We start from the raw sequence: 13,815 nt of genomic DNA, 5'->3' as shown, positions 1-13,815 counted from the left end.
ACACGTCTTTAACCGTGTGTGTGTGTGTGTGCGCGCTTAGCTGTGTCTGACTCTTTGCAACCCCGTGCAGTGTAGCCCATCAGCCTCCTCTGTCCATGGGCTTTTCCCAGTCAAGAATACTGGAGTGGGTTGCCATTTCCTCCTCCAGGGGATCTTCCCGACCCAGGGATCGAACCCACGACTTCTGTTGCCGTCTCCTGCATTGCTGGCGAACCAGGCAAGAAACTTTCCGCATTTCTCAGGAACTTGCTGACCTTCCCTCTTCTAAGGACCCTTGTGATGACATTGCTCCCACCTGGATAATCCAAGATTATCTCCCCATCACAAGATCCTGAATTTAATCACATCTTCAAAGTTCCCTTTATTAAACAAGGTCATGCAGTCACAGGCTTTGGAGCTCTAGGGCATAGGCAGCTTTGGGGAACACTATCCAGCCCAGCATGGTCATGGCCAAGGAGGGTGCCCTCCCTTGACTCTGCTGTAGTGTCCCCATTCGGGTCTTCCTTTGCTCCTGTCAGAATGACCTCGGGGTTTAGCCACGAGGCCTCTCAGAGGTCCGACCTGAACATTCCTCATAATGTTCCTCCTTCTTGCTTCAAAAGAAAAAGCTCTCAAGGTCCCTTAATACCCACCAGGAATCGCTGCTAAGTGTGCTGGAAGCTTCTGTGTCTCCAGGGACCATTTGCAGCATCTCATATCTTATCCCCAGGGTCCTATGCTCTAATGATCCCTGCTCATGCATGTTTTTGGTTTTTTTTTTTCCCCCAGGGGGGTGGTGTTTGCAGGGTGTGCCGTGCAGCTTCCAGGATCTTAGTTTCCCTGATCAGGGATTGAACCCTGGGCCCCAGCAGTGAAAGCACCGAGTCCTGACCACTGGACCATCAGGGAAGTCCCTTTGCCTATGCCTTTTAGATTCCGTGGGGTCCTACTATCACATCGCCAGGGGCCCACAATAAAGTAATAGAAAACATCAGGACAGTTATGAAATGTGCAGAGCCCAGGGGTAAATGAAAATATGGGCGCTTAGCTCCAACTTCAAAACGAACCAAGGTGCCTTTGGAACAACGGCCTGGGGAGCTCACTCCTGGTGCTGCCCTTGGTGTCTGGGGACATAGCCCCTGGCAGTTCTGAGCTGTCTTCCTGAGTCACCACCTTAACATCTGCCCCTCCTCTCTCCCCTGCACTGTAGCGCCCCCTCCTGACCCCAAGATGCAATCACACCAGAGTTTGAAACCAAACCCCCTCTCTTTCCGGTGGGCTTCTCTGTGCCTCAGTTTCATCTGGGAGATGGGATAATAATCGTGCCTCCTTCGGTAGAGAGGCTTCAGTGAATCAAAGGTTTGGCACGAGGCACATAGTAGAGCGTAGTAGTAACCTGTTCCCCACACTGCCTGCCTCCCACTCAGTGTGGTGAAAGTCCCCAGGGTTGCACTAGATGGTAGGCAGGCCCTGGCTCTGTCTCGCTCACTCTTGCATCCCCAGGGGCCAGCACAGGAAGCATCAGCAGAATGAAGGAAGCCGGTAGTGAAAGACCTGGGGCTGGTTTAATAGGTCCCTAAAACTTCTAGAATGTTCTAGCAGAATCTGTATGCACCCCTGGAACAATCTGTGGGTCTCTGTTTAAATACCACAGAGCTCGGACCTACTGTAATGCGAAACTCCAGGGTTTTCCAGTGATGGAAAACTCAGGGAAGTGCTCACATACGACAGCAAGGCTGCTCACACATCTGAAGCCGCTCCAATTCCATATTCCTAGACTCCACTTGCAGTCCTAGGGCTAGTTAAATGAATCCAGGTGCCTGCTCCACACATAAGACGCATGTGCTGGCTCTCATCTAACCCAGATATTGTGACCACCAGTTACAATGGACGTACTTGGTGGTGGTCCAGTGGGTAAGACACTGTGCTTCCAAAGCAAGGTGTGCAGGTTTCATCCCTGGTGGGGGAACTAAGATCCCACATACCATGTACTGTGACCACAGGGAAAATTTAAAAAAAAAAAATGTTACAAGACCCTGAGGTCCCACTATAATCTATTATAGGTCGTGCTATAATACCACACGGGGCTGCAACGATGCTCGCCAGTCTGGCTATAACAGAATATTCCTGTGGCCTGTTCTGATAGATGCGAGGCTGCAAAACATTATGATATAACCAATATCTGCCCTGTTTTCATGTAACAGGCCTGACACCTGCTGTCATCATAAGCTGGGAGCCTGCTTTGAAACATGCTTGGAGCTAATTTCCCTGGAAAATGACCACTGGGGACACCTATAAGAGGCATGCAACAGAATATTCCAGAAGCATGCTAAAATAGTCTCAAGATCCCATGACAAACCACCAGGATTTGCTGTAGCAGATCCAGGATTCCATAACCATTGATACTTCTAGGGCCTTCTGCCAAAGACTTCTTAGTTTTTAAATTTGTTTGGCTGCACCAGGTCTTATTTGCGGCATGCAGGATCTTTAGCTGTGGCATGTGGGATCTAGTTCCCTGACCAGGGGTCAAACCTGGGCCCCCTGTGTCGGAATCGTAGAGTCATAGCCACTGGACCACCAGGGAAGTCCCCTGCCAAAGACTTTTGTCCTCCGGCCGGCCAAGGCGACTCAGCAAGGCTTCGCCAAGGTCTCACTAGGCTTTGCTCTAACAATAGGCTCAGGAATGTAACACAATCACTTCTTTAAGAAGCATCTCTTACTAGAACTAGTTCTACCCCCGATAACACAGGTAAGTCTATTTCATGTTCCCAAAGGGGCAGGGAGGCAAGATTTTAAAGGTTAGGAAGCTGAAGCCCCGAGGTTCCCGGAATAACATGCCCAAGGTTATGCAGCGAATGAGGGCAGGGCTAGACTCTGCAACAGAGCCTGCAGCCTTCATACTAACATTGGGAGGTTTCTGTGCAAGTTCACTGCTTCCGGTCACTCTGTGCCTTGAGACCCAGTGTAAGCCGATAGGTTGGGGGTCCCTGAAGAAAAAGAACCAGGAGTGGCTTTCTTGATGTAAGAGAAGCCATTTTGGCCTAAGCCATCTGTGATCTAAGCCTGGCCTCAGTGCTTGCCCTTGAACAGGTCTCAGTCATCCGTGATCTTCAGGGAAGTAAAGTGTGAAAGTGTGAGACGCTCAGTCGTGTCCGACTCTTTGCGACAGGCTCCTCTGTCCCTGGAATTCTCCAGGCAAGAGTACTGGAGTGGGTAGCCGATCCCCTTTTCAGGGGATCTTCCTGACCCAGGAATCAAACCTTGGTCTCCTGCAGACAGATTCTTTACTGGAAGAGAGGGCATACAGAAAAAAGGAAAAGCTGTCAAGAAACAATAAAACAGTCCTAATTCCTCCTCAAAGTATATACAGAACTATCTGATACAATCTTTGAGTTCTGCAGTAACTAAGGCCCCACCCAGGTGAAGGATCAAATGATATTGCCCCTCCAGACTTAAATAACTACAGTTAGGGCTCGGGCGAACTTTGCCCCAGTTCTGTGCTGATTTCTCCGCTGCTCCACCACCCCCGCCCCACGAATGTGCTTGTTCCCTTAGCTTAAAACTTCCCCAATTTTGCTGCTGGCGAGACACTCCTTTGGGGAGCGTCCCTGGTGTTCCCCTTACTTGTGGCGAGTTTTAGCAAAACTTCCTTTTCCTGATCTTTGGCTCAGACACCCACCAAGAGACAGATCTGGGGTAATGCTAGGGGTCAAGGCTGGCCTGTGAGAATGTGGGGATTTAACTTTTTTAAAAATTAATTCATTTGGGATTTAACCTTAAAAGGATTCATGCACTCGGGTAAACGTGTGCGGCACACTCAGTTTGTTCCAGGTGCCAGGGTTGCAGAGATTTTTTTCCCCCCTTTTTGGAGTTTATATTCCAGCAGTTAACAGGTTAACTAATAAGTGTGCCCGGTCATACAGGATCTATGCAACAAATATACAAATATGTCATGACCAGGCTTTCCTGGCTATGTGGGACATTCAGGCAGGGAGGGGGCACTGGAAGGGCTGGAGATTCTGCCACATGGAAAGAGGTTGGTGAGAACTAGAGGTTAAGGGGTGTGGGAAGCAGCAAGTGGAAGCCTGGGGTTAGAGGTTCTGGGCAGAGGACACAGCCAGCGCAAAGGCTCAGAGCAGGGAGCAAGTCTGGGGTGCAGGGAGGGTGGGAGGAGCAGGCAGGTAGAGGCCAAGCTCTGCGGCTGTGAGCTGTGCCCAAGAGTCATGTCTCTAGCTGCCACAGGGCTCTGAGAAGGGCAGGTGGGGACCCTCCTGGTGGTCCTGGTCTCAGGGAGGCAGCAGTGAGCAGTGGCTTGAAGCGAGATTTAATTCCCTTCCCAAGAAATGAACTGGGTAGCCTGGAATCCTGGCCCCCAGACCAGCAAGGGGTAGAGGCTAGAGACTATTTTTCCCTGGCTCTTTGGCCCCAGTGAAAAATGCAGTTATCACGGAGGCAGAAACTATAAAAGCAGGTACAAAGTTTATTGTTAGAGACAGAGCACAACAACAAATGTGGGGAGCGCACACACAGAAGTGGTTTGCTCTGTTAAGACAGAAGCCAGGCAGAGACACACACCCAGACAGAGAGGGTGTGGGCGTCCCCCATAGTGAGGAGGAGCGCGGTGAAGAGGCCGTTAAGTCGTTTATATAGGTCAGTTCTCCCAGGTCTTTGTTTACCTTTAGCCCAATATCTGGTTCCTTTTTCCACACCTGGCCTACCCTGGGACACTTACCCTGGGTGCGCACGCACCGCTCAGCCAAGATGGATCTCAAAGTGAAGGCTTCTGAGCAAGAATCATTATGGCCTGGTGTTATCCCGATTTTTGGCCTCCAAGGAGCCTTTTTGCGCATGTGTAGGGTCTCCTCTGTCCCAAAAGAGGAGGAGTGAAGATCCCGTAATCCTTTATTCGAACAAGGTTCTGCCCCTCTTTGTCCTTGCCCTGACTATTACCTTAAAGTGTTTACAAGAGACAAACACTGGCTATTTACCGTTTCTGTTACTTCCATTTTGCCGAGCAAACAGGAGGCTGACTGTAAATTCCTCAACTGGAGCTCATTTATCTCATCTTAGGAAATGCCAACAGTCGTTACGGATCCAGCCTGAAGCCCACATCTTTGTGCTCCGTGAAATGCAAACAGGAGGCCAGCTGTAATGTCTAACCTGGAGCCCCTCTATCTCCTGTCTCAGTCCAATGGTTAAGAATCCGCCTTCCAATGCAGGGGATGCAGTTTTAAGCCCTGGTCAGTGAACAAAGATCCAACATGCTGCGGGGCAACTACTGAGCCCACCCACTCTATAGCCCTTGCATTGTAACTAGAGAAGAGCTGCACGCTGCCACAAAGAGCCCGTTTGCCACAAGGAAGACCCAGAGCAGCCAAAACAAACAGAACTGCAGGTAATGTCCTCCTCCAGGTCATCGGAACAGAGAATTGACAGGGCCCTGGGGACTTTCTCCTTGGATTTTGTGCACTGACCATCAGAGGTCCCCACCAGGTCAGGGCTGCACCCGACACTAGGTAGCCTGACAACGGGGTGCCAAGGAGACGCCCAGCAACCCCCCGCTGGGAGGAAACAGAGGAGCGGGCCTGTTGTTGTTGTAAACACGGTGGCCCCACCCCGAACGGAAACACCTGCGGGTGGGGGCTCCTGGAGGGGCCCCAGGTCCCCCTCAGGGTCTCCGTTCCCCGTCCTGTCTCTCCGATCTGCCTTTCCCTGGCCCCCATCGCTGTCCCCCGCTCTCTGCGTCCCAGTGCCCCTCCGCGGGGTCTCCCACCCTCCAGCACCAGGTGGGGCGGGCTCGAAGGCTGAACCTCGGGGCGTGCCCCCTTCTGACCCGTCCCTGCCCCTTCCTGCCCTCTTTGATGCGGCCCCACTTCCTCTGGCAGGAACCCCCGCCCTCACCAGGCCTGGGTAAAAAGGAGCCCCCGGGCCGGTCCAGACGCAAAGTCCCCAGAGGCGGCGGCAGCAGCGGCAGCGGCCCTTCTCTCCTCACGGCCCTGTCTCCCAACCCTTGTACCAGTGTGTGTCTCGGTCCCTGGTACAGGTACGGGGAGGCAGGGACCTGGGGATCCCAGCAGCACCAGGCCTCCGGGTTGGAGTTAACGGGGTAACTCCAGCGCCTCCCCTAAAGCTAAGCCTCCATCTCTGCCCCGTTGTGGCTCAGGTGAGGGTCTCTGCTCTCTCTCTCCTCGGCGTTTGTCTGCACCTGCTGTCTCTGTACCTGCTTCTCCGTCTGACTGGTGTCCAGCAGAGGGGTGTCTCACATCTCTGACACTCAAGGTCCCTCTTCCTTTCCCCATTTCTCTAGCAGAAAGCCTTTCCTGCGAATACCAACTGTTGAGCTCTCCCCATTTCCTGAGTTTTTACCCTTGACACTAAAGGTTGCCCTGTCTGGCTGTCAGAAATCTCTTCCCCTTCATTTGCCTTGCCCTCATTTTTCCCCATCTCCAGCTTCTCCTCACCCAAAGCCACCCCATCTGGTCTGTCCTGATTCAGTCTCACCTTGAGGGACTTCCTATCCATGCAGCCGCCTGTGACCCCTCACTGCTGGCTGGCCTCGCTATGCCCTCTAGGCCATTTTCCTTACTAGGATTTTTGGGCAAAGTAGTCGCCATCATCTGATGCCTGCAGCTTAGGTACTTCCTGGGACCCTAAGCAGAGAACTTGCCCCCTCAGATGAGTTTGCTCATCTGCAAACAGGCATGGTGCTCACTTAGGAGGGTCGGCGGGATGTGCAGGGGAAGGTGGGTGCCTTGCTTTCCCGTCAGAAGACAATCCCACCTTGAGTTCAAGACCTTCAACTCTGCCAACAGGCAGCTTTGAACCCAAGCCCACCCAACACACCGACACTGACGCCCAGCAAAGCCAAGAGGGCGGATATTTCTTCTTCCCCCTCCCCACAGAGACCAGAAAAGGCTCAGAGTCTAGAGAACCCAGGAACCTCCACCCTCACTCACTTCCTCCCCAGAGACTTGCGGGGGGAGCTCAACACCAGGTAGAAAGGCCTCATGTGCGCAACACCAAAAGGTAACAAAGACCAAAACATCAGAGGAGGCAGCATCTTGATACAGGTTGCTACACCCAGACGTGAGGGCAGGAGGCAGGATGTGGGCCCCATCTTTATGCCCCCAGAAGATGTAGACGAATCCCATCTTCTACACCAACCCCACTTAATTCCTGGGGACAACCCCTCCCTCTTGTAGGGGCAGACAGCCAGAGCTTTCCAGAGCCTGGGAAAATAACTTTATTGTGTTTGAGGCAGCAGGCAGAGGTCCAGTCTCAGAACTTCTGGAACTGCTTCTTGGTGCCGGCAGCCTTGGTGACCTTGAGGACATTGAAGCGCACTGTCTTGCTCAGGGGCCGGCACTCACCCACCGTGACGATGTCACCGATCTGGACGTCCCTGTGGAGGGGAGCAGGGCTGGGTTAGGGGAGGCTCTGCTCTCAGCAGGCCCTAAAGGCATCTTCATGTCTCTAGGCGGAGCCTCTCAGCTTTGGCTCCTCCAAACCCCGACCAAGCTCCTATTTCCAGTTTCACCCTCCCCCAGGTAATTACTGAGCACAAACAATGTGTAAGGCCCCAGGTTCCAGGCCATGCAGAGGATGGTCCGACCCTTCCAGGGACAGAACACCACCATCTGTCATGTCTTTTGCAGGGCACTGGAGGCTCACAAAGATGATGATACAGGACCCCTTTACTACCCGCCCCAACAGCTGATGACCTCCACACGGCGGCCAGGGCGTCCTGTTACAGCCAGGTCTGGTCCCACGCCACTCACTCCTGTGCAACCCAACCCCTCCTCCCTGCCCAGGAGGGCAGCCAACCCTGCTCACCTGAAGCAGGGAGAAAGGTGCACGGACATGTTCTTGTGGCGCTTCTCGAAGCGGTTGTACTTCCGGATGTAGTGAAGGTAGTCTCGGCGGATGACGATAGTCCTCTGCATCTTCATTTTGGTCACCACGCCTGGGGGGACGGGGGGCAGTTCCTGGTCAAGCCCCACAGGGAAGGGAGCCATAGGCAGCCTGGGGCATCTGGGAAGCAGGGGGCCGCTGAGTAGGGTTCCCAGGAAGCCCTGCTTCCAGCATCAGTTGTGCCAAGTGGCCTTCTCAGCACTGCCCAGGGTGGGCGTCTGAAGACCATCGTGAAATAGACATCATTTGCCAAGTGTCCCCCTGGGGTCACCAGAAGTCTGCCAACCCCTTCCCCAACCCAGGACCCTGGAGCCTCAGTGTCCTCAGCCCTTCTTTCCTCAGACCCAGGAATTTGAACCCAAGCCCCTGGAGGTCCTCACTCACCAGACAGGATCCGCCCTCGAATGGAGACGTTACCCGTAAAAGGGCATTTCTTGTCAATATAGGTGCCCTCGATGGCCTAAAGGGATAAGGAGGATTAGGGAGCCCTAAACATAGTTCCTGAAAAGAACAAGGGGCGTGGCCTCTCTAAACACACAAACTACAGTTCCCAGCAGCAGCCACTGAGATGCGAATAGGTCAACTCAGTTTGGGTACATGTGCAGGGACACAGGGGTCTCCTTTTTTCTGAGGGTGCCCGTACCTCCTTTGGAGTCTTGAAGCCCAGACCAATGTTCTTGTAGTATCGAGGGAGCTTTTCTTTGCCAGTTTCTCCAAGCAGGACCCTCTTCTTATTTTGAAAGATGGTCGGTTGCTTTTGGTACGCACGTTCTGTCTACAGGGATGAGGAGGAAGCTGGTAAGACCCGAGCAGGCATCAACCTGGCCCGGAAAGCTTCACAAAATCCCATACCATCTTGTCGAGTATTTAACTCCCTGAACTCTGGCCACCAGTGCCAAGCGCCCCAGAATTATCTTCCAAGACACTAACCCAAATATTCAGACTCAACTCTGAACCCAGGGTTACATCAGCATTTATGGTCTAAAACACCTCCTACCACCTGGAGCATTCAATCCTTAAAGCCCCAGCGATACAAAACCATGCCTCACTGTGGGGTCAAATACATCCCTAATCGTGGTCCCCTGGACAAATGGCGGGCCCTGCACTCATGAGCATCAGCGCTGTCCCCTCCTTAATCATGCTCACCAATAAATGCTATTTCCTGTCAAAAAAAAAAAAAAAAAAAAACCATGCCTCAAACACCAACTGTTCAGCAAAAATTATTCAAGACACAAAGACATCCAACCAGGATGCACTCGGGCTCCCTGGAGTGGCCCTTAGAAGTCAGTTCTCAAAGGATTAACCCTACAGCCTAAGGCCTCCAAAAAGCAATAAAAAGTACTCTGTAAATCTTGATTTTTACTAAACCCCAAATGCGGAGCCTCCAGCATTTAAGTCTAAATGTTACTCGCCTAGTCGTGCCCGACTCTTTGCGACCCCATGGACTGCAGCCCACCAGGCTCTTCTGTCCATGAGATTTCCCAGGCAAGAATACTGGAGTGGGTTGCCATTTCCTTCTCCAGAGGATCTTCCTGACACAGGGATCGAACCCAGGATTCCTGCACTGCAGGCAGATTATTTACCGACCGAGCTACAAGGGAACATTTAGGAGGTGCTAATCGAGATTAACGCCAAGACAACTGCCCTCTGCCCAAATTAACCCCTGGGAAATTAACCCCCAAACTGGAGCGCGGAGTCCCGCTCTCCAGGACTCGCCGCTGAAACCCAGACCCCGGAGCGTCGCATCGGCCCGTAGCCCATACCTGAATGTCCGCCATCTTCCCGGCTGCCTGAAAAAAGGAAGGCCGCAGTGGCGTCCGGGTTTCCTTATCGACTGCACAAGGGTTAGAGAGGAAGTGACGACAAAGGGGCGGGGCAGACACGGTTTGGGGCGGTGCCTTGGCGAGACTCTGATTGGCGAACGGTCCTACCTAAGCACGCGATTCGCAGACAGAATGAAAGCCGCCATGATGTTCAAGGCAGAGGGGCGGGAAGCGGCACACTGTCTCGCGAGAGTTTTACGCCATCATTGCGCGCCCGCATGCTAGGTCACGTTGGGAAGGCGTGGCCAGCCTTAACCAGCCTATGTGATCGCGAGAGTTATCGGAAGCGGCCATGTTCCTGAGATGAGTGAGACCGCGTGGGGTTTGCGACCTCGTGTCTGTGTCCGTGCAGGGTTTGAACGGATTGTGGTGGCGGCCATCTTTTTGCGGGGCGCGAGACCAGAAAGTGTTAGGAACATGCACGCGCTGCGAAGCGCCATCTTTGTGAGGGACGGACACTACCCATGAACTTCTGAAGTTTAATAAAAGTCGTTTTCATTTGTGGGCCGTTTTTTCCCCAGAGTGGTTTCGTTGAAAATTTTGATTCAATTACAAAAAAATTAAAAGGGCTTCTGCTAATTGTTGAGCAGCACTGTCCAATAGTACTCCCCGCTATGATGCAAATACTGTGCGCTGTCCAACACACTGGTCACTGGCACTGTAAGTGGGGTGCCTGTGACTGTGAACCTCAATTTTAAATTTTATTCGATTTAAATAGCCACATGGAGCTAGTTATCTACTGCGTTGGTCAGTGCAAGTCCAAATCCGAATATCAATTTATTATTTTACAAATTTTTGGAAAGCAAAAATCTAATAGCAATTACCATGTACACAGAATTGTGCTAACACACTAAGGATGGCTCTGATAATTGTTCCCATTTTTGCAGATGTGGAAACTGAGGCATAGTTGGGAATTTGGGAATTTAACCTGAGCAATCTGTTTCCTGCCTTCTTAATCACCTACCTTTAAAGAAATTAAAAGACGCTTGCTCCTTGGAAAAAGTCATGACCAATCTAGACATTGAAAAGCGGAGACATTACTTTGCCAACAAAAGTCCGTCTTGTCAAAGCTGTGGTTTTTCAAGTAGTCATGTATGGATGTGAGAGTTGGACTATAAAGAAAGCTGAGCGCCAAAGAATTGATGCTTTTGAACTGTGGTGTTGGAGAAGACTCAAGAGAGTCCCTAGGACTGCAGGGAGATCCAACCAGTCCATCCTAAGGTGTTCATTTGACGCACTGATGTAGAAGCTGAAACTTCAATACTTTGGCCACCTTATGTGAAGAGCTGTCTCATCTGAAAAGACCCTGATGCTGGGAAAGATTGATGGCAGGAGAAGGGGACTACAGAGGATGAGATGGTTGGATGGCATCACGGAATCCATGGACATGAGTTTGAGTAAACTCCGGAAGTTGGTGATGGACGGGGAGGCCTGGCGTGCTGCAGCCCATTGGGTCGCAAAGAGTTGGACACGACTGAGCGAATGAACTTAAATGAACTTTTAAAGAAGGAACACGAGTCCTTTTTACATGCACTTCGCACTTTTTGCGTACTAGGCCCCCTTCTGGCCAGTGGTGGCAACAAGCCTGTGTCTTGTAACACCCTGATTTGGGCCTTGGGAGAATTCAAACTCCAGACTTTGGCCTCTTTCCTTAATTAAGTCTTGGCCTGAATTTTCCCAGCGCTCTCGCTGAGACTTCACATTCACCAAAGACCTCAAATTTAGGCTTTTGCTAGACTGTTCCAGTTCAATGTACAAAGTTGCATTGAGTTCATAATCAATATATATAAGACTTAAATGTATGTTTTCTTCTGCTTCGAATTGCCTTTGAATTAATAATTTTAAAAGAAATCCTGGTACATTATTATATTTGTGTGGGTGTGTTAAATGCAATTTCTTTTGCAAATAAAAGTTCGTTTCTTCAATATAAATATTTAAGTAAATATGTCACATTTAAGTAAAAAGTTAACTTCTTTAATGTAAATATTTAAAATATATCTTCTAGGAAGTCCAAAAATAGATCCAACTCTGAGAATTTAGCTTATGATGACCGGTGCAATGAAAATCCCTGGGGAATATATAAACGATTCAGTAATTTTGTGTTAGGACAAGTGTGAGACCACCTGCAGATAAAGTTGGATCCCTACTTCCTACTTTATGCCAACGTAAATTTCTGGTGTGTAGGGATAAAATTTAGGTAGGTTTGAGAAATGAAGCCATGAAGAAAAGAAGCTATATATTAGAAGAAAACATGAGGGTTTTTTTTTTTTCCACTTACAAGTCTAGTAAAGATTTTTTTAAGCACTGCCTTTAGAATATACAATCTATGCTCCTAACAAACTTCTACAGGGGTCAGGGGTCACAAAATATTCTTTTGATTTTTTTTCCAGTTTAAAAAAACGGAATTATAGTTTATTTGGAATGTTGTGTTTCAGGTGTATAGCGAAGTGATTCAATTTTGCATATATATATATATATACACATTCTTTTCCATATTTTCCCTTATGGTTTATCACAGGATATTCAATATATTTCCCTGTGCTATACAGTTGATTATCCCTTCTATATACAATAGTTGGCATCTGCTAATCCCAAACTCCCAACCCATCCCTCCCTCACCCCCCACATGGCAACCACAGGTTTGTTGTCTATGAAATCTATTTCTGTTTCATAGATAAGTTCACTTGTGTTCTATTTCAGAGTTCACATATAAGTGATGAATGGTTCATTTTTAATTGTCACTGTTTCAGTCCCTCTGGGATAGCATTAAGGAAGAGAGACTTTGTTTTAAAACCTGCTGTGTCTTCCTCCCAGTGACCTTGTAGTTGTTTTATAATTTTTTTTTTTTTAAGAAAAAAGTTCTAGAGTTCTTGAATAACTTGGAAAGAATTTATATTTAGTTTTTAAAAAGGAGGGGACCTGGAGTTGCTGCCTACAATATGTGCTAAACTGTGTATGAAAGTTAATGTAGAAAAAAGCCTGGAAGGAAATACATGACATTGCCCTAGTGGTTTACATCTCCAGGTGGTGAGATTAGGTATGATTTCCTGTCTGGTGTCTTAAATGCTCAATACTTTGCAAATTGCTAAGAGCAGCTGGTGAGATTTTGATGATAAGGGAATAGCAAATAAAAGTAACACTGTTCCACTCTGAGGGGGTGAGAGCAATTTGGAGATGTTTAGGTCCTTAGCTTCTAGGTGTTGTTGATCACAACTCAACAGTAGGAAATCCTTTTTGTATTGTGACCAAACACACTTATCTCTGTCTTACCCTCCCCTGCCTTCGTCAACTTGTCTGATTTTTAAGTCTTTAAACTCTCTCCTTTACCTTCTATAATACATTGATTTTTTTTAAAGTTTCTATTTAATTTCATTACTCTTTTAAGGCTGCTTACAAACCACCACCTTGAATTTTTTGGACTGTGGTGTGAACAGCTTTGGTGCTCGGTAACAAACTTCAGCCAACTTAGTTATCACTTGAGGGCTTATTTCCCTGTCTCTGACAGATCTGATATTTCCTAGCATTTCACAACAGAAATGCAAACATTAGAGTACAGAAGGGCCCCCTCCTCAGTGAGCACTGAAATGCCTGTTAAGCCATTCCTCTGTGTCCGGCCCAAGGACCAGTGTGTCCAAGGTTGCTGTAGCCCAGGAGTTGAAGCTGATCTGGGACTAGAGTGCTGTTGGAGGGTGCTTTGGGCAGTTTAGTCTTCCCTGGTGGCTCAGACGGTAAAGCGTCTGTCTACAGTGCAGGAGACCCATGTTCGATCCCTGAGTCAGGAAGATCCTCTGGAGAAGGAAATGGCAATCCACTCCAGTACTATTGCCTGGAAAATCCCATGGACAGAGGAGCTTGGTAGGCTACAGTCCATGGGGTCGCAGAGTCGGACACGACTGGGCGACTTCACTTCACTTCACTTTGGGCAGTTTGGGGGGAACGTTCCTTCTGTTGGCCCAGAGGTTCTGATTCCTTGTATTTCTCCCCCAGGAATGATTAAGGTTATGCCTGGAGATTTATCTTCTTTAATGGGGAATGACGAGCATCTCTTCACAGGCTTATTAGCATTTGTGTCTTCTTTGGTGAAAGCCGTTTTCAAATTCTG

General features: G+C 49.5%; 1 protein-coding gene, 1 long non-coding RNA gene and 2 other non-coding genes across 5 annotated transcripts; 2 read left to right on the top strand and 2 right to left on the bottom strand.

Moving 5' to 3' along the window:
* Nucleotides 1–5,960: 5,960 nt before the first annotated feature.
* On the top strand, nucleotides 5,961–6,057 carry MIR150 (microRNA mir-150). Its single transcript, NR_107947.1, has one exon. It is a non-coding gene; the product is annotated as a microRNA mir-150 (primary transcript).
* On the top strand, nucleotides 6,048–7,943 carry LOC121816549 (uncharacterized). 2 transcript variants are annotated; one of them, XR_006056232.2, is made up of 2 exons: nucleotides 6,048–6,142; nucleotides 7,635–7,943. It is a non-coding gene; the product is annotated as an uncharacterized LOC121816549 (long non-coding RNA). The 2 variants fall into 2 exon arrangements; XR_006056231.1 differs by lacking the exon at nucleotides 6,048–6,142 and adding an exon at nucleotides 7,381–7,526.
* Nucleotides 7,199–9,691, bottom strand: RPS11 (ribosomal protein S11). Its single transcript, XM_004015372.4, has 5 exons — nucleotides 9,654–9,691; nucleotides 8,534–8,665; nucleotides 8,275–8,350; nucleotides 7,813–7,942; nucleotides 7,199–7,381 (listed from the first exon to the last, which is right to left on the bottom strand). The coding sequence occupies exons 1-5, from the start codon at nucleotides 9,666–9,668 to the stop codon at nucleotides 7,258–7,260; spliced, it is 477 nt and encodes a 158-aa protein (XP_004015421.1). The 5' UTR covers nucleotides 9,669–9,691; the 3' UTR covers nucleotides 7,199–7,257.
* On the bottom strand, nucleotides 8,055–8,141 carry LOC114118111 (small nucleolar RNA SNORD35). Its single transcript, XR_003591658.1, has one exon. It is a non-coding gene; the product is annotated as a small nucleolar RNA SNORD35 (small nucleolar RNA).
* Nucleotides 9,692–13,815: the final 4,124 nt, after the last annotated feature.

The sequence above is a fragment of the Ovis aries genome, chromosome 14 (genome assembly GCF_016772045.2).
Source record: "Ovis aries strain OAR_USU_Benz2616 breed Rambouillet chromosome 14, ARS-UI_Ramb_v3.0, whole genome shotgun sequence".
Taxonomy (NCBI): Eukaryota; Metazoa; Chordata; class Mammalia; order Artiodactyla; family Bovidae; genus Ovis; species Ovis aries.
This window is presented reverse-complemented; position numbering and strand designations above follow the sequence as displayed.